Source organism: Astatotilapia calliptera, chromosome 6, assembly GCF_900246225.1.
Source record: "Astatotilapia calliptera chromosome 6, fAstCal1.2, whole genome shotgun sequence".
Classification (NCBI taxonomy): domain Eukaryota; kingdom Metazoa; phylum Chordata; class Actinopteri; order Cichliformes; family Cichlidae; genus Astatotilapia; species Astatotilapia calliptera.
The window spans coordinates 15,877,458-15,895,709 of record NC_039307.1 but is presented as its reverse complement, the minus strand read 5'-3'; the positions used below and the strand labels follow the sequence as shown (position 1 = coordinate 15,895,709).

Below are 18,252 nucleotides of genomic sequence, written 5' to 3'. Positions count from 1 at the left end.
GATTTAACAGGAAGCCAATGAAGGGAAGCCAAAACAGGAGAAATATGCTCTCTCTTTCTAGTCCCTGTCAGTACTCTTGCTGCAGCATTTTGGATTAGCTGAAGGCTTTTCAGTGAGTTTTTTGGACATCCTGATAATAATGAATTACAGTAGTCCAGCCTGGAAGTAATAAATAAATGAAATAGTTTTTCAGCGTCACTCTGAGACAGGATATTTCTAATTTTAGAGATGTTGTGCAAATGGAAGAACGCAGTCTTATATATTTGTTTAATATGTGCATTGAAGGACATAAACAAGACAACACAAAACTAATATAAATTGTAAATTATAAAGTATACCCCCTTTACAAGAGGGCTGTACCCTGACTCATGCCCACCTTGATAAACCGTAGGATGGTGGTCTCATCAGCGTATTTAATGACAAAGATGTTATCCTGGGTGGAGACACAGTCATTCATATACAGGGTGGAGAGTTTGGGGCTGAGGCAACAGCCCGCCGAGGACCCTGTGCTGACTGTAAGCGCAGCAGACGCTCGTCCTCCCATTCTCACCACCTGTGGTCCATCTGTCAGGAAATCCAGAATCCAGTTGGGAGTTGGGACGCCAAGGTATGTCAGCTTCTTGGTCAGCTTGCCCGGACGCATGGTATTGAAAGCAGAACTGGAGTACAATAAAAGCATCCTGCTCTACATTCTGCTACTCTTCAGATGTTGCAGAGTGTGGTGTAAGGCTATTGCTATTGTGTCATCCACTGATCGATTGGGAAAGCAAGAAAACTGGAGCGGATGGACAGTGTCCAGGACCATGTGGTTGATATGTGTGAGAACCAGTTTTTCTAGGCACTTTATGGCAACTGGTGTGAGTGCCACTGGCCTGAAGTCATTTAGGGTGGATATGTCCAGTCTTTTGGGGGCTGGTATGACTGTGGAGGATTTGAAAATGCATGGGACTAAAGCCTGGGATAATGACAGGTTGAAGACATCAGCAAACTTCTTCTTCTCTTAACTAACTGAAGCCTTTCATTGAACTACCAAAAAACACTAATTGGTACTCTCTTTCTAACCAGACACGTGGCAGCACTTGTGCTATAATTTTGTTTGTATTTAACAAAATAAAAATGTAGAGATAAGTGTACATATTAGTTTTTGACTGCTAGTGAAATTTGTTTTCTTTACAAATAACTTTCACTGAACTAACACACCCAAACTCTCAACATGTTTGTACTCTCTGCTCATAATGTCTTCATATTAAATAAGTTTCTGCTTTTTAAAGAGCTTACTTGAACATTGCACTCAACAAAAAACATATACTTCCTAACAAAAAAAGGAACTTCAAGGGCCAAACTGCAAAATTGAATTTCTTCTTGTCAACATACTGGCTGCAAGCATCCCATGGGCTGCAAATTTGAGACCCCTGTTCCAGATGAATAGGCGTAGGACTCAATACATGGGCCCAGAAAGGAATTGAGAGAAAAAACAGAGAAAAAACACCATGCTGCCGGAACATTGGTCAGTCTGGCCTCAAAAGTGACTACTCTGCACAAGAGTAGTTAGAATTACAATTACAAGAAAGCCTATGACACAATGAGTCACAAATGGACATGAACAATCAAAGGGACCCTGAGAACAACACTAGAGGCCGTCTAGTGCAAAAGTACAATTGCAGGATTTACCAAGACCTGAACCCTCTCAGCCATATCATTCTTAAGACTGGCTCCAGATACAGACAACAGAATGGAGCAAACGTTAACCACCTCCTCTACATGGATGACCTCAAGCTGTATGCCAGCCACGAATGAGACATCAATTCCCGAGTAAGATCAACAGCATCATCATCGGAATGCCATTCGGACTGGTTAAGTGCGGTCAGATGGTAAATAAAGAGAAGGAACATAGTGAGAAGCAAAAGGACTATTATTAGAAAGCAAGATTGAATATATTGAGGACAGTACTTTAGAATCCCCCAGCAAACTGGAGCCATAGAGACCCGTGGGAAACTATGAAATACCTGCAGTAAGGCCAGTTTTGACAAGTCAGCTGAATGGAAAGAACAAGATTTGCGTCCAGCAGACTGTAGGGATGACAAAGATCTATGTTCAGAAAAGTGTAGTGTAGTCTAGGAACAGCAGACGCTGCACAAGACTCAAACTCCAAGGCATCTGGTAGAGGGACTAAGCTTGAAGAATAAAGACAATAGCAGGGCAAGTGGGGACATGCATATGCACACACAGCTCATTACGTCATTCAAGAGATCATTATCTAGACACTGATTACTTTTGAAAACTGACTACATATCCACTGTATTTTATTGGCTATGGAATAATGGATAATTATATATTTGGCTGCTTAAAGTGCTTACATCATAACCACACATGAAAACTGCTATCTGATGATTATAATTTGAAGACGTGTCAGCATTTCCTCTTATTGCATGGAAACAAATAACTGAGGACATTCAAACCTACAATTTTAAATGACTGCAGCAGTACCTGCAAACAGTTTTCAGATGTGACGAAAACACACATACACACAGATTTGTAAAAAAAAAAGAAGAAAAAAAAAGACTCATTTTATTCCAACAATACATTTTTATAATAACAACAGATGTCAGTGAATTTAAAACACCGGGTTACATCAATCAAACCTCCATCTTTAATCAAAGCCTTGGTAAGTATAAAAGCAAAAGCAGGACCAAGCGTTCTCTTCCGAAATTAAAAAACAAACAAAAACAGTTTCTCATTTCTTCGGCACATTAGACTGACTGCAGCCTACTTATTGTCTGCACTGCGCTGTTCAGACATGTTAACATGTCACGTAACATGGCAGTGTGATCAAACTCAACACTAACTGTGCTGCCTTTGAGTATTTTGTGTAAATATTCCACTGGATCGTATCAACACTGGTCATGAGCATTTGAAGACTGGGTATAACAAAGATGTTCAGGGATGAAAGGGGGAGGTAGGGATGTTCATAGGAAACAGTCTTTAAAGAGGAGAGCCTCCAGTTTGCTGTTGGAACACGTCGATTGTATCTTCATCCTCCATTTCTAGCTGCAAAAGAAAAAGACAAGAAAACTTTTTAAATATTAGAAGGAAGTACAAATGCTTTAAAAGGTGGCCGAAGCCACCGTGATGCAACCCACTGGTATGTTAAAAGACTTGACAAACAAGTTATTACTCAGTGAGCTGCGGTATGAACCACAGATCTTACTTCTTTCTGAATGGACTCGATGTTTGTTTCCCAAGCCCAAAAACTCATCAAGAAAGTGTTCAACGAGGTCACAGAGGGAGGAAGCCAGGGGCCATTTTCCCACAATCAAAAGTTTTTCAACAAAAGGATTGCTCGCCCTCTAGTGGCCATTAAAATATAAGACATCCATGTTGACTACACTTTTTTAAGACTTGAGGCCTGTACTATGAAGCAGGATTTGTACCCATCTCACTAACTTCAGGGTTATTTATTGATATATTCTGAAAGCTGTTCACTTCTTGCTGTTCTGGAGAAGGTTATACTCAAGATAAGAGATAAACAGGTAGAAAACTGCCTACTAAGCACTCACTTTTCTGGAAAAGTATCATCACCATTTCTGGAAGATCTCCTCAGATCTCCTCCTAAGAAGGTCCAAAAATATTTAATAGCATCTAAAGTTTTTGTCTTTCCCACCTGCTCTTGGGAAGCAGCTTAATTTCTGCTTTTTTCCCCCACTTGTCAACCACAAGTTCAGAAGATTATCCTATAAGCATTAATATTCTCCTAAAACATAAGCATATCTAAACATTAACTCAATGAAATAAAAATTGTAATCCATCATCTCGTCCCGTGTTTTAATAACAGACCTGTAATACTTGTGTGTAAACCTACACAGCAGTTACTATTGTGTGCTTAACCTCTTCAATTTTTTTAAAAATATCATAGCTTTTAATTTTTGTTGTGTGTGTGCTGTCACTACAAAGTCCATATGCATGATTGGTCATATGTTGTTAATGTCACCCCTTTTATGTGAAGGTGCTTGTAGACAGGCTGTTATGAGAATATAACAATACTTAATGTATCAGTATATTCATGTATCATACCTGATTTATCACCCAGTGTTTTGACTGTTTTCCGCTAAACATCATAGTAAAAACATTATGTTCTGCACTGACATGAAGGGAGTACTGCAAACGCAACAAGGAGTTAGATCTGTTCATCACAGCTCTTATGCAAACTCTATGCTTTTTCTGTATACGACACTAACTAAGTATTATAAACTCTTTCTTGGTCTAGTTGTAGTACAGTTGTAATGCAGAATTACTGCGTCTTTGAGTTTATGAAAGTAAATGGTATATGCTGATAACATATCAGCTGAAATGCAATCTCGGGACTGCAAAAACAAATAAAAAAATCAAACCAAACCAAAAAAGGGTCGTGTTGGCCTGGCCTGGAATCCCCCAAACAGCTGATTGGTTTGTGAGTACTGCAGCATAATGCAGTGAGTTTACATGTAGTAACTAATATGAAATGTAAGATCCGGAGTAGCAAGAATGTGAGGACCAAGGGTTATTCAGCCGTAGTTCACAATAACAAAAATTGATTCCAAAAGTGCACAAAAACAAGAGCGTGTACACATACCTGAGAAGGTGTGTCTGTTTCATTGATGGGCTGACCGTCAAATCGAAATCGTATTTGCCTCATTGACAGCCCCTGAGTGGAAAAACAAATGTTTACTTTTAAACATCACAAGGCATTTTTGTGACCGCAGGTTTAAAACACTGGCTGTGAAGTGCAATACCTCCAGTTTCAGGAGAACCTTTGTTGTTCCCCATCTCTCACTACTGACCGCTAAACTAAAAAACCTCTTCAAAATTAGATGTAAATAAAGAGGGTGGGATAACAGGAAATTATGTGGTTAAACTTGCTCCAAGACAATAAGAACAGTAACACGCTGACCAAAATTAAATAATACAATATATTACAAAGTTACATATATGAGAAATAGCTCTAACATATACAAATAACACAATTTATAAAGATCTAGAATTTTACAAAGATTAAATATATATGATTGACATTTTACTCTAATCTGCAATCCTTTATTTTCAGTACAGAGGACGTGCAAGAAGGGGTAACAATCACACTGTGTACTGCGCATTAGATGGGGAAGGACTGATGTTGCACACCTATTATGTATAAAGTAGACCTTAGGTGTTTTTTAAGACTCTTAACTTTCAGATAAATTTAAGGTTGTCTGGATTGGGCCAAACCTTTCCTCCGGGTACCATGTGAGTAATGACAAAATTAAAACAAAGATGTGCTTCTATAGGGCCAAAACAAAGTCAAGATGGTGGGGGAGGGGGGCAATACATACAAACAATTGGTCTTCACACAGTTAAAGCAAAGAGCCTTGTTACCTACCATAGCTAACAGAAGTTGATGCGTCATCTGATATTTTTGACCATCTGATATACTTAAACATAATATAAGCATAAATAAATTAAGCCAATTAATAAAAATACTGGTTCAAAACATATGCCTTAGTTTTGAATATTTGCCCTAATGGATGTCAAAATATAGCTTTTTTCCCCCCCTCCATTTCTGATTTGGCAAGAACCATGTATTTTTAAAATGTCAATTTCTTGGTCTCTGGAATAGGGATGACCAATTTTAGAAGACCAGCAATACATTTAACCTCCTAAGACCCAAACTCTTTCATGGCATGCATTTTAAAATTTTCTTTGCTATTTGGGTTGATTGGGACCTGATGAATGTAAAAACAAAGAATTACCAGATTTTTTTACCTAATTTTTTCTTTCTGAGACAAATGAGATCCACATATGAGGCATTGGTTTTAAATTTTGATAGAACAGTGGCAGTATAATGTCCTCATAAGTGGATATCAGGCCCTTGTAGAGAAAAATTAAGTATTTTCGTCTAGACATCCCAAAATGTGATGTCCACATATGTAGACACCAGGTCCTAGGAGGTTAAAGATACTTATAAGAAACAGTTAAAATTGTGTCCCAGTCTCACCTGCCGTTCACAATAAGCTTTCATCAGTTTGCTGAGAGGAGTGTGCCTTTTGATCTTAAACTGCACCACTGAGCCATCCTGTCCTGCCACCTTCAGGTTGATGTGCTCGTTGTTCTCAGTCTTTACTCCCTCCTAAAGACAAAAAACAAGTTCATAGAAAGTCAGATTATTTAGAAAAAAGGGGGAGGTGTGACTATTTACAAGAAACTGCGCCCGCCATTTCAAATTCCGAGTCATAGGTGTCTTGCATATCTCAGCGATACCTCATTGTCTTCAAACAAAAGTTAATTTCACAATACGTGTGTGGATTTACGTTTTTTTGCTTGTTTTTTAATCCTCCGCGACACCAGCCTGCCTGATGTGCGTAGAGCGGGAGACTAGCGTGGGTACCGAGAGCAATGAGGACTGGATTTACAACTTCAACGTTAGCATTAGCTATAGGCAACTCAAGCAACAATGGCCTTCAATACAACAAGATGCACAGCGGCCTAGCAAGGATTCAAATTATACTACTTGTGCTATTAACAAAACCCTTATCTCTTTACCCAGGCGTATGGCTAGCGATTGAGTACAACGGTACCCTTTTTTAAACTTAAGATTCGTTTACACATTACGGCTTTTGTTGTTTTGTACCGTTTATGTTGTTCTGTTCTGTCTCAGCGTTAACTCGCTTTTCTTGAACTGGTGCTTAATCTAGTCGGATATCGGATAACTACATTTTCCATTACATGTGCATTACTCATAACGATGGCAAAAATTTAGAGGTGCCGATTAAAAATTATTTTACAGAAAATATAGATTTTTTTGAAAATACACCAAATGGATCGAGTCGGTTAGCCACGTTAGCTTATTATGCTAACTTCACCCGTTAGCTTCCTAGCAAATACCGTAAAGTTAGCGCATGTTTGAAGCGGTCTTTGGTGTTATACGATTCGAAATAATTGTACGAACTCCTTTCCATCAGTTTACCGTGTACATTCAACTTTGTATGGGCTCTGATTCATTTAAAGTCCAATCCTCACCTTGGCCTTTCCATCTGCCATGGCTGCTGCTGAGGACTGTCTGCCTGCGTCTCGCCTGTTCTGCTGCGGCTGCGCAGTGTAGCGCGCCACTTTGCGTCGGCCGCAATACAGTGAGCGAAGAGCCCGCGTTTCATTTAACAGCAATATAGTTCATGGCTCCAGTATCGTCAAGTTAATAAAAAATGAGTAAGCGACGTTTAGATGGGTATCTGGGGATACAGGAACTGTATCTCTAGTTCGTACTCACCATCTGGCATTGGAAAATAAATAAATACACCACATGGACTATGTTTGGTTATATTAATGCACTTCACATACAGCAAACAACAGGATAAAGAGCAAAAAAAAGAATTTTAAGGAGTATATTACTATGATTTTATTAGGCCCTGGGATAGGTTAATGATTGGCAGAAACATTGATTTTCCAGCATTTTATTTTTTCTACAGTGTATAATCTAGGTTCTATTAAAAAAGTAACTTCCCACCAATAAAATATTATATAGTATTACTTTTTCCACTTTAAATGACAGAGTCTTTTAAAACTACTTCAGCTTGAAACATGTTAAGTTGAACTGATTAATTTTTGTTACCTGCAAACACCATCTGAAATGAGCATCCCTAAATAGGCTGTAGTTCCTCTGTGTCCATATACACCACTGAGTGTTTCCCATGGCCACAACTTACAATCAGCAGCAGTGCATAGCTGGTGGCATGGTGTGCAGGTCCCAGGTTCAAACTCAGACTGTTGCAGTCTTTGTGGGAGGCAAACATTTGAAGAATATCAAAATATGGAGATGGACAAAATGCAATACAATACATTTACTGTTATTGAATTAGAAAGCCACACCCTGCATTATAAACTAAGACAAAAGACTTAAAGGTGGCCCTCTCTCTCACACATACGATTATCCAACAACATTTATTTCAGTAGCAAAGCAGCCTTGCAGAAAAAAAGAAAAGGCAAAATTTTGCTGCTTGCTTTGAATGGGAAAAAGCAGTACCACCTGGTGGGCAACTATAAAAATAAAAAACTGAAGGAGAGTACTCCAAAATAAAACCTTAACATAACGGAATGAATTAGTCAATGTCAAAAATAAATGTAGGATCAAAAATTGTATTTCAATGACTTTCAATGGGGCAAAATGTGGCAGTTTTGCATACCTTAGACATTTTTCAAGCTAATTTAAGGACCTGAGATAACAATTCTAAAATTGAAAAACATTCAGTTGCATTTACACTGATTTTGAACACTGAAAAAAAAACAAAAACAAAAAAAAACAGTCATGTTAAAAGGTGTAACATAAATAAAATCCATCCCAGTCTTTATTTATCCATGCACAGAAGTAGTTGTTCAAAAATGCAATGACAAGGTAATTTAACAATATGACAAATAAATAAACTTATAAGAAATATGTAGAGAACCTCCAGCACACATAACTCCAAGAAGATAGAGATAAAGAGGTCACAATTCTGTATGAACATGTAAAGTTACCCAGTGGTTATGCCTTGACCTATGGCCGCCGTTTCTTCTAACAGGAATTAAATTTCCTTGTTAAGCCCATCTCTAGTTTGCTAAATAATGTAACGTTTATAACAAATCTGTATGACTATTTGGTAACATTAAAGACTCTGAAAAGCACACTAACTTGTTAATCTATTAATACAATACTCAAAGTATCTATTAATAAGGGGTATGCAGAATACAGCTGACAACTGCATCACCATACATTACGTTAGGAGTTGTGATAGCTTCCTCACTAACCAAAATAAATACATTCATGACAATAAATACTGAAATACTAAAAAAAACATAAGTGGTGAGTATAAGAGGCTGAGCTGTGATTTCCTGTAAAACCCAGAAGAAGAAAAGTATTCAGTTGTAGTTTTGAGCCAGACTGGAAGTGACCAATTTCCAATCAGCCAATATTGGAGTGATTTTTCAGAAATAGAGGGGCTCTTGTTCGCTTCAGCCTGTCTCAACTGTAAAAATCTTACATAGTCATCAAGAAATCATGTGAAACTCTGATTGCGATCACCTGCTCATACAACCACAGTTTCATAATCATTTCAACCTCTATGCAAGACTGCCGTTTTCAAAAGTGCAACTATTCTCCAATAAAACAGAGACACAAATAGGAACATTAAAATTATATCAAAAGGGTACTAAAAAAATTGAAAGCACGACAATATTTAAAATTCACCAAACAACCACCATTAGCATTCAGACAGTTCATTTTGTTAGTAACTGCATCACACTTACTACCTCTGGTATCGTAATAAAATTACTGTATTTGTGCTACATCAGCAGACCATCTTCAACTCTCTGAAATCCAACAACATTTATCAAATATTGAAACTCTGCCTGAAAGCTTTAATATTTTGCCTTCTTTTGACCATAGCAGAACACTGAAAGCCAAATCGTTCAAGTAGTCTTATAGCGATCAGCCTACAGAGCTATAGAGCTCCCCATTTATCAACAGGTGGAAAATCATTCACCTCCCCCACTTCTGTGAATGGCTGGTCTCCCAGCGTGAATCCCAATTTATATCTCATCCGGACCTTTTCCTGCAAGACATAAAAGCAGAACATTTCAGTTAAGGATCACACTGAGCCATTAACCATTATTTTCTCATATTGATTGACAAGGAAGACAGTAAAAGATGTTTCACTGTGCTTTACTGAATGAACAGCTCAACTGAGTAAGCGCTCTGTCAATAAATAAATGCTTAAATGCATGGACACCAGAAAAGCTCAAGGCTGAGCTTTACCTTGAGAGGATTGGCAAGCAGCATGATCTGAGTGATGGCAGCAGGGGGAAGTATTGGGTTAAAAGAGGCCAGCTCTGTCCCTGAGGGTGGCTGCAGTTTTACTTTCATCGTCTGGAGAATTGGCAGAAGAGACATCCACATACATCAAACACAAGCTGCATCCCACCCAAATTCAATTTTTACTGAAATCTAATCTCATGATGGAGGAACAGTGTTACGTATGCACGTCATGTTTTACCCTGGGCACAGCAGCCTGCAGAACAATGTTCTTCACTGGCTGAGTGGCTGTGTTAAGCATGGACGCCACCATCACCAGCACATCCGGCCTGCCTGGTGGAAAGTCGGTGGCGAAATGCAGCAGAACGCGAACACCATTTTTATCATAAGCTGTCACTGGGCACACTTTACCTAAAAGTGTAGGTAGCGCAAAGAAAAAGAATAAACTGAGATTACTTCATAAACTGATAAGCCAGTACACACGACCCTCAACACAGTCATTTGAGTCAGCTAGAAGAGATTTCTGCTTTCATGCACATCGTTCCTTTCGTGCATGCTGCGATGCTTAATTTCTGACCACAGTGAGAACATAAAACTAACAGTATTAGTACGTTTTTCACTGTCAATTTGTTATTCACTTTTTCACTGTCACCAGTAATGACCATATGTTCATTTTCTCCCATCTAACAATTATGTTTTGACAAAAAAAACACCTGGAGGTCAGTGAACCATCTGCAGTACGCAGGCACGAATGCGTTCCCAAAATCTCTCAGGTGATTATTCTCTCTACAGGATTTTCTATCGAAGTAGATAGATGGTCAAATAGCAGCCAAAATTTCAAATTACTGGTTGGCAAAACAAAAATGTCCTAATAAAAACAAAATACATCTTCACATTTTGAGAACATAAAGCTTTTTTTGAACAGCTTTTACACTGGTCCTTTTCAGTGAAAATCTACTTCAGAAATATATATTTCCAATAGGTTTTAAGCACTTAAAATAGTGTTAAGTGCTTAATAGAGTAAACACCATTTTTCCATCACTGAAAACCTTCAGAAAGACATCAGATGATCTGGTTTGACCTCAAATTAATCTTGTCAAGGACCCCGAGCAAACACTCCAATGGGCTACAAAAACCTTCACTTAGAGATAAACATATAGTCAGTAAAGACCACTTAGTGAACTCACTTGGCTTAATGGTATCAAGAGGGACAAATACATTGGCCAGGGACACCTCTTGTCCTCTACCTGGACTTGACTGGCTCAGGGGTAGAACAGGGGACAGAGAGCGCAACAGAGGGCTGTCATCTGCCTGACTCTTGATAGACAGAGGAGCAGACCATGCATGTATTCCTTCTGATATAATTTGGGTGGATGTGGCTTCAAGACTGAAAGACAAAGAGCAAAGAAAATGTTTGGAAAAAACCCACATTTTTTGTGATTTTGCCTCTGTACACCACCACAGTGGCTTTTAACATTCCACAATCAAAATGTGATGTAAGTGCAGACTGATAAATTGGATTTGGTGAGTTTAACAAAAGTACTACAACTTATACAACGCCCCCTATTTTCAGAGACTCAACTGTAATTGGACAAGTGACTAACAAGTAGTTTCTTGGCCAGATTAAGTCTGTCTCCTCATTTTTTCAATGCAAATTAAACACAAAAGATCTGAAGCGCCGAGCTTGTTGCTATTGACTGGTAATCTCAATCTGAGTCCCAAAGAGAGTTTCTTTCTCTTTCTCTCTCTCTCCTATCCCTCAGTCATGTCTGTAAATACCATAAATAAATACCATCTTTAAAATTGATTAAGAGACACAGTCTTAATGGAATGAAGAGTTTGCACCATATACTGGGTTTCTTTATAAAAATAAATAAATAAAAAATAAAAATGTGTGAAAGTGTACAGATGGAGTGACCCAGTCTACAGAATTTTACACAACAGCACATGTATTACTCACCTATTATTGTTGCCCAGATCCAGCAAAGTGAGATCTTGCAGGATCTGACCTGGAGAAAGCGATGGAGAGTGGAAGCCCAAAGTCGAAGTTGAAATTAGTTGAGGGGTGATATCAGCGGCTGAGGGAGCAGATGAGGTCAAGCTGAATGACTGAGGAGGAGCAGCTGGAGCCACGGTGGTCAATATAGAACTGAAGGGTTGTGGGGATATGACTGATGTTGTTGAAAGGGATGTTGTTGAAATGGGTGTTGTTGAAAGGGATGTTGTAGAAGCCAGAGGTGTAGAAAAGACAGGGCCAGTGAAGTTTAAGGAAGAAGCTGGTGTATAAGTCTTGGAAGGATTAGCTGGGGCTCCTGTTGTAGAGAGGGCATCCAGAAAGAGAGAAGGCGTAGAAAACACAGGAACTGTGGGTAAAGTGTCAAAAAGATCCAAATCTTGACTGGAATCCTGGAAATCAAGGGAATAAAAACACTTCTAACCAACAAGACAATACTTCAAATGACTTTAAATTAATTCACTTAAATACCTGTGTAGATGGCAACGGATTGCTTGGGTTTCCATGTGTTGATTTATTAAGCTCAGTAATAGGTTCATTGAGGCCTGTAAATAAAAACAATTGTGACAGAATTTGCATCAAAATCTATAAATTCTGATACAATTGTTAAACGGGACCCATTATTTTGATATTTAACTCCAAATTTTCATTGTTGGACCACAGTAGCGCTGCATAACATACAGTTTAGCTTTGTTAAATTTGTACAGGCTCACGGTACAGGCCAAAGTTCATACACTACCTGAAACAAAATAGTTTCCAACTCACTTATCAACCAACTTCCATGAGTGTTTAGAGCAGTCTGATGCCTGAGTTTTTGGCTCATGTATCAGCACTGTGAAAATACAACTATAGAAGAAGGTACTTTTGGCTGCTCCTTTGTTTCCTAAGGGGTCACACGCTTGTGTTGGATTTGATGCAACCTTCCCATTTATCCAGGCTTGGGACCTGCACTAGAAGTACACTAGCTTGGGACCCTAGTCTCAAATCATGAGTCTTAAGATAAATGTGTTAACCACTATATTATGGATGCACTATAGCAACAATACACAGTAACACAAAAAAAGAAAGAAAAGCGTAATAGGTCCTTTTAACATTCAGTTCCAAAATTAAAAAATAAATCAGTGTGATTAATCCACATCATGCTGAATGTTACCTAAAGACAGCAGCTCTTCATCCAGCAGTGACAGTGCTGTGGAGGGTACGTTAACACTCTGGGACGGTGGGTCAGTGGCAGCTGATCCACACAACAGGTCAGCAGGAAATGACTGCGAAGATGCTGGAGGTTGCTGCTCAGATGCAGAGGAGCTCTGGATGTCCAGACCCACCAGATCAATCAAAATCTCTGATTGATTTGTGCTTCCAGTGCCTATCAGATACAGTATGTAAATGCACTCAAAGCAGTAGTACTGTCAGTCTTCACCAATAAAACTTCCCCTAAAAATAATACTGAGACCAAACCTTGCTTGTAAACGGTACACGCCATTCCAATACGCACAAAGGCCATTCACTTAAAAGTGTTATTCCTTTCTCAGGTTAGACAGGATATCCACTCTTAAGATTATCCTTATGTGTACTTACACATTATAATATATTTTAAAAAACATGGTAGTCGGGATTCTCAGCAAAGTCCTGCTTCAAACGCAATAAGCTTTCAGTGTGGCTACGCTAGTGCTGACTGTGCATTAATCGGTTTTGACAGGCACAACACTAAAGTCAATACCACATACACCCCACTGAGAACATGTCACAAACAACCATGCCAAATGGTAGAATAGTTAGGAACTGTTCTCTCTGATTAGAATGACCTATACTTCAAATTTACCTGCACTGACTGACGTTTGTGTTTGGCGTCCTCCAGTCTCTCCATTCATGGTTTGTCCTTCCACAATCTTCTTATATAAATTAATAACCTGAGAGAGGTCATCATTGGCCTGCAAGATGTCTCCTAACATGTGAATTTCAAAATAAATTAGACCAGGGTGAGATTTAATATAACCTTGAGAAGACAAGTGAAGACACTGACAATTTACAAACTGTGAGCAGAATGATTCTGAGTCACCTGGGTCTGATGGGTGAATCACACCCAAGCAAACTGAGCAAGACATTTCAGCAGAATAAACAAATCAAATATTTTATTACCCAAACTACTGTCATTATCCTCGGTCTCAGTAGCAAGCTGAACTACCGTTTGCCTGAGTTTGTCACAATCACCATACAGCTCCTGGAAAACAATGAAAAAGAAATCATTATTTAAAAAGGGACTAAACTACAAAAATAATAACAATAATAATAAAAATAAATAAAATAAGTTTAGAATTTCAAACTAATTCAGAAATTATTCATAGGGGATTATAAATTAAAAAGCCCAGAATTACCTCAAACTGCTTAAGGGTTGTATGGGAAACATTTGGAATTTTCTATTAGTATTTCCAGAAAGGTCAACTAATAATAGACAGATCAATCAATTTGAATTTTAATCTTTTCAAAAAGGTCATTTGAATCTTAGCCAGTAAATAACGAACCCTAATAAGCTCCCTGTCTGCGTCTGTGGAGTCTTCTGGGTTGAAATGTGCAAGCATCTCATTAAGTAGTTTGACGCTGTTGTTCACCGCCTCCAGTGTGCTTTTTTGCTTTGTTGCTTTCTGTGTTCTCACCTCATCCTGAAAAAGAAAAACTACATTTGTTAGTATTTGTTGATCAGACTCTTTATTCCTGATGTAAGGAGGTAAAATGTCTCCAAAAGAGAGCAGCCAGAGGTCCGACTTCATTCATACTCAAATATTACAACAAAAACATTTCATCTGACATTGACACACCTCCTTGACCATGTTCTTGATGAGCCTGTTAGCCTCTTGCAGATCTTCTGGCTTTTTGCTCTTCAGCAGTTCTGATAATCTCTGCAGAGAGATAGGAGAACTATTAGATCAACTGCTGTGAACCCAAAGTAAACACCCACACACCTACCTGTAAACCCAATATATTTGTAGCAACCAATGAGCTAGTTAAGCAGCATCATAAATGTACAAAGTTGGTCTTTATTTCTGTGAAATGCCACAATGAAAATCATGATGCAAGAGTGAGAAAGGATTTCGAAAACCCCCCAAAGAGACAGCCATGAGAGAATCTCTTCGTTTGATCTTTTGGAGTGTTTCGATTTTAAGTATGTAGTGAGAAAATCCAATAATCAAAGTTTCCTATTCAAGCATGAAAACGGCATAGAGGTACTGGCAAGAACAGACTGAAAAGCCATCAGCTGGAATCTGTTAGCTGAGCTGCTGAGGACAAACGGCCAGTATTTCAGGGCTTCAGTTGGGATATCGGCCAAAGCTTGTGAAGTTAATGTCATCAGATAGTAAGTGAAGCATAACAGGCCTTGGGAAAAGAAGCTAGCTCACAGCTGTCACAAAGCAAAGATTATTCAAAATCTGTTCTGAAAGCATTAGACTTTTTTCACTGAACTTTATCCATATCTCTGAAGTGTTTTTAAACGGTTTCTCTGACTGCCCAAGGCTACTCTAACTGTGTTCTGCCTGTAGCTTTGTATTTAAGTGCATATATCAGAATGGTTCTCATGTAACTCTGGCAATTTATGGCCACAGATAATCTCAACTCACGGTTATGCCATACATATTTAATAGTGTTAATTACTGCATTATTCAACGACTCATTTCTTTGACCATTGATCTTCACATCGCACTTTTATTTTGACTAGAAGCTGGAATCAGGAAGTTCTAATTGACAACCAGTGCTTAATTGCCCAATCCATTGGAATCATTAGCCTGTGAGCTTAATCATTTTACCAGTGCTTGCTGTTTTTGCTGTTAATTGCAAAAGAAATGTTAAGTTCAGAACTGCTGCATTTTTGCACACCTGAGTCGCATACAGGTCTTTCTCAGTATAGTTTCTGCAGTGTGGCCATAATATGAAGACCGAGTGGTACTGAAAACCTGCGTAGGCATACTTATTTTCAGCACAGAAAGAAAAGAATATGAATCAATAGGTCAACTGAACTACAAACAAGACCTATAACAACATTAGGATCAGCACAATCTTGTCATTCTTCATCCCTACGCCACACCTTTAACGTTTCGGGGGTGCATAATGCATAGTTGAGATGCTACTGCGTTGACAAAATGCACCAACATAAATCCAGACATATAAACATCTCTCAGTGTGCAACAAAAGGTGTTTGCAGGGCCACATTTTTTCCATGATGACTCATATAGCCACTGACTCCTAAGCTACCAAATGAGCTCCATCCTGAAATGCACTATTGTACTATTATCTTCTGAGGTATAAGTGATATACCATCTTAAATAATGCCAAATAACCTATAATTAAAAACCTACATCCGTAACAGAGACGGGAGAAGTGAAAACAAGAATTAATTGCAGTTAATGAGAAGCGGCATTCACACAATATCCTAAAATAGTTTCTCTTACTTTGCTCTTCTTCTCATCCTCAAACACAGGATTCTTGGGTCGTGGAGAAGGTGATGGTATTAATGTGGCATCAAGAGGAATTTCTGGGTCAGCTAAAACAATACCTAAAAATAAAAACAGGTAGCTTTGAACTTTGGTAAAGACAGCTTCAGGACTTCATAGCACAATGCACGCTGTGATTTTTGGATTTTACTGTGATCACTTCATAATGTTTAAATTTCACTCAGTATATTTAATCATTTTTGAAGCTGTGTATGTCTCACCCTGTAATTTCAGCATCTGATATGCTTCAGCAATCTTTGTTTCATCTGGCAGAGACACTGTCCAACTATACAGCATCTCTATCACTTTTTTCTTCACTTGTTCTGACACTTTATCTCCCAGGTACTAAAAAAAGATGTAGACGAACTGCTTAATAAAGGAAAACAACAACTCAAAGTATGATGCTGTCTGCAAATGTAAAACATTTGGTACTTACTTTGGGTGAAACCACCTTAATTAATTCATTCAAAAACTTAAATTTCCCAACTTCGTTGTGAAACCTTCGCCCACAATTCTTCATACAAGCTTCAAGAACCTGCAAAAACAAAAACAAGCTCAAAAAATATTCTTTAAAAAAACCAAAAAAAACCCCAAACAAGTATCTTTACTAATATCAGAATGAAAAACACAGTGAAATAAATCCACCACACACCGTTAATGCTTGCATTGCTTCCCATTCCTGTGGTGATTGAATCTTGTATGCCAACAGTCTGACAGATATCTGTGGACTGAAAATATGCCAGAAAGGCAATTCAAACAATGCAATGGAAACTCAATAATGTAAGAAATACAAAGGCTTGTGTGTTTACCACAAGGAGGGGACACACGATTTGATTATGAGTGCAGGGAGAGGCTGGGGTTATTAAATGTACGTGGCCGTACCCTTCTAGCTCCTTATTGATTTGATCACAGAACATCATAATATACTCCCAGTCTTCCTGCCGGTTTGAAGGGTTAGTGGCTTTGTCTGAAACAAAAAAATATAAAATCTCATGAACATACAACTCTGACAGCTTCTTTGGTTCACCTAAATCCAAGGACAGCCACTGAAGACTACAGATTTGTTTACTACCAAGAATCCAATCAGCCCTCCAGCATCGAGCTCCCTCCATTCCCAGACCACCTTACGAACAATTAGTTGTTCAAAATATTCAGCTTAATGTGAATTCACTCTTACTAAACCGCAAGACACTTTACTGATCCTGTTTATGTTTGTCGTTTTCAGACTGTGTTAAACTTCGGTTAAAGCCTAAAGGTGTTTCAGGAAGCAAACGTATAAGTGCATTGTGGAGACCCAGTTTAATACAAAACACTCATATCTTTCTAGGCATACCAACTATAACCACCGGAAACGAATAATAATAATAATTCAAAAAGGGTTAATATTTGTCGTGTATCAACCATCAGTTGACAGCAGCTGACCGTGCTAACCTCTTGTGACAACACAGATGAATTAGCATGGTAAATTCCAAGTGCAGTTGTGTCATACGAGTGCAACTAATATTTAGCACAACCAAGTTAACGTAGAGCATACGCGACTACTTCTGTCAGGAATAAATAGCGGGGGGAAAGAGTTTAAATATATACTTACTAAGCCAAGACTCCAATGACTCGCCATAGTCCGCCATATTTGTACAAACAACGCGTGACTTCTGCTGCCTTCACGTGCTTCCGGATAAATGGGACACTGCGCTCCCTGCTTCAAACTGTATGCATTTGTAAAATCTACATTTCTACCCTACCATCATGTGATGATTTGAAAACATTTTTTTAGACAGTATAATATTTTAATCTCAGCTTTTTGTGTATTTGTGCGTTTATATGTCTTTTTTTTTTCACAAAAAGCATGCAGCTGAGATCAGAAATTTATGAATGTCGTAACTTTGATTTTCAATTCATTCTTTTGAACTACGCTCCTTTTGCTGTACATTCACTGCAGTGGAGCGACTTTACATTATACA

At 38.4% G+C, this 18,252-nt stretch overlaps 2 protein-coding genes across 3 annotated transcripts; both read right to left on the bottom strand.

Annotated features, from left to right (window-relative positions):
- Positions 1-2,548: 2,548 nt before the first annotated feature.
- Positions 2,549-7,148, bottom strand: sumo2a (small ubiquitin like modifier 2a). The gene is made up of 4 exons (XM_026170557.1): positions 7,030-7,148; positions 6,008-6,139; positions 4,610-4,681; positions 2,549-3,048 (listed from the first exon to the last, which is right to left on the bottom strand). Exons 1-4 carry the CDS (start codon positions 7,048-7,050, stop codon positions 2,983-2,985), a joined length of 291 nt encoding a protein of 96 aa, XP_026026342.1. The 5' UTR covers positions 7,051-7,148; the 3' UTR covers positions 2,549-2,982.
- Positions 7,149-7,444: 296 nt separating this feature from the next.
- gga3a (golgi associated, gamma adaptin ear containing, ARF binding protein 3a) lies at positions 7,445-17,976 on the bottom strand. 2 transcript variants are annotated; one of them, XM_026170556.1, is made up of 18 exons: positions 17,883-17,976; positions 17,174-17,258; positions 16,944-17,019; positions 16,728-16,826; positions 16,513-16,636; positions 16,250-16,353; positions 14,624-14,704; positions 14,330-14,467; positions 13,947-14,028; positions 13,630-13,752; positions 12,961-13,173; positions 12,279-12,352; positions 11,754-12,199; positions 10,981-11,180; positions 10,035-10,204; positions 9,797-9,907; positions 9,525-9,593; positions 7,445-7,780 (listed from the first exon to the last, which is right to left on the bottom strand). In XM_026170556.1, exons 1-18 carry the CDS (start codon positions 17,917-17,919, stop codon positions 7,766-7,768), a joined length of 2,247 nt encoding a protein of 748 aa, XP_026026341.1. In that variant the 5' UTR covers positions 17,920-17,976; the 3' UTR covers positions 7,445-7,765. The 2 variants fall into 2 exon arrangements, with proteins under 2 accessions (XP_026026341.1, XP_026026340.1); XM_026170555.1 differs by lacking the exon at positions 7,445-7,780 and having other exon boundaries at positions 7,956-9,593.
- Positions 17,977-18,252: the final 276 nt, after the last annotated feature.

Excerpts from the sequence above, each read along its gene's own strand:
- sumo2a (XM_026170557.1), bottom strand. The coding sequence starts at position 7,050 with ATGGCAGATGGAAAGGCCAAG. Across the intron at positions 6,140-7,029 it reads TGGCAGATGGAAAGGCCAAG|GAGGGAGTAAAGACTGAGAA; the intron begins GTGAGGATTGGA and ends TTTTGTCTTTAG. Across the intron at positions 4,682-6,007 it reads AAGCTTATTGTGAACGGCAG|GGGCTGTCAATGAGGCAAAT; the intron begins GTGAGACTGGGA and ends TTTTCCACTCAG.
- gga3a (XM_026170555.1), bottom strand. The coding sequence starts at position 17,919 with ATGGCGGACTATGGCGAGTCATTGGAGTCTTGGCTTA. Across the intron at positions 14,029-14,329 it reads CAGACAGGGAGCTTATTAGG|GAGCTGTATGGTGATTGTGA; the intron begins GTTCGTTATTTA and ends ATTGTTTTCCAG. Across the intron at positions 10,205-10,980 it reads TCTTGATACCATTAAGCCAA|GTAAAGTGTGCCCAGTGACA; the intron begins GTGAGTTCACTA and ends CTACACTTTTAG.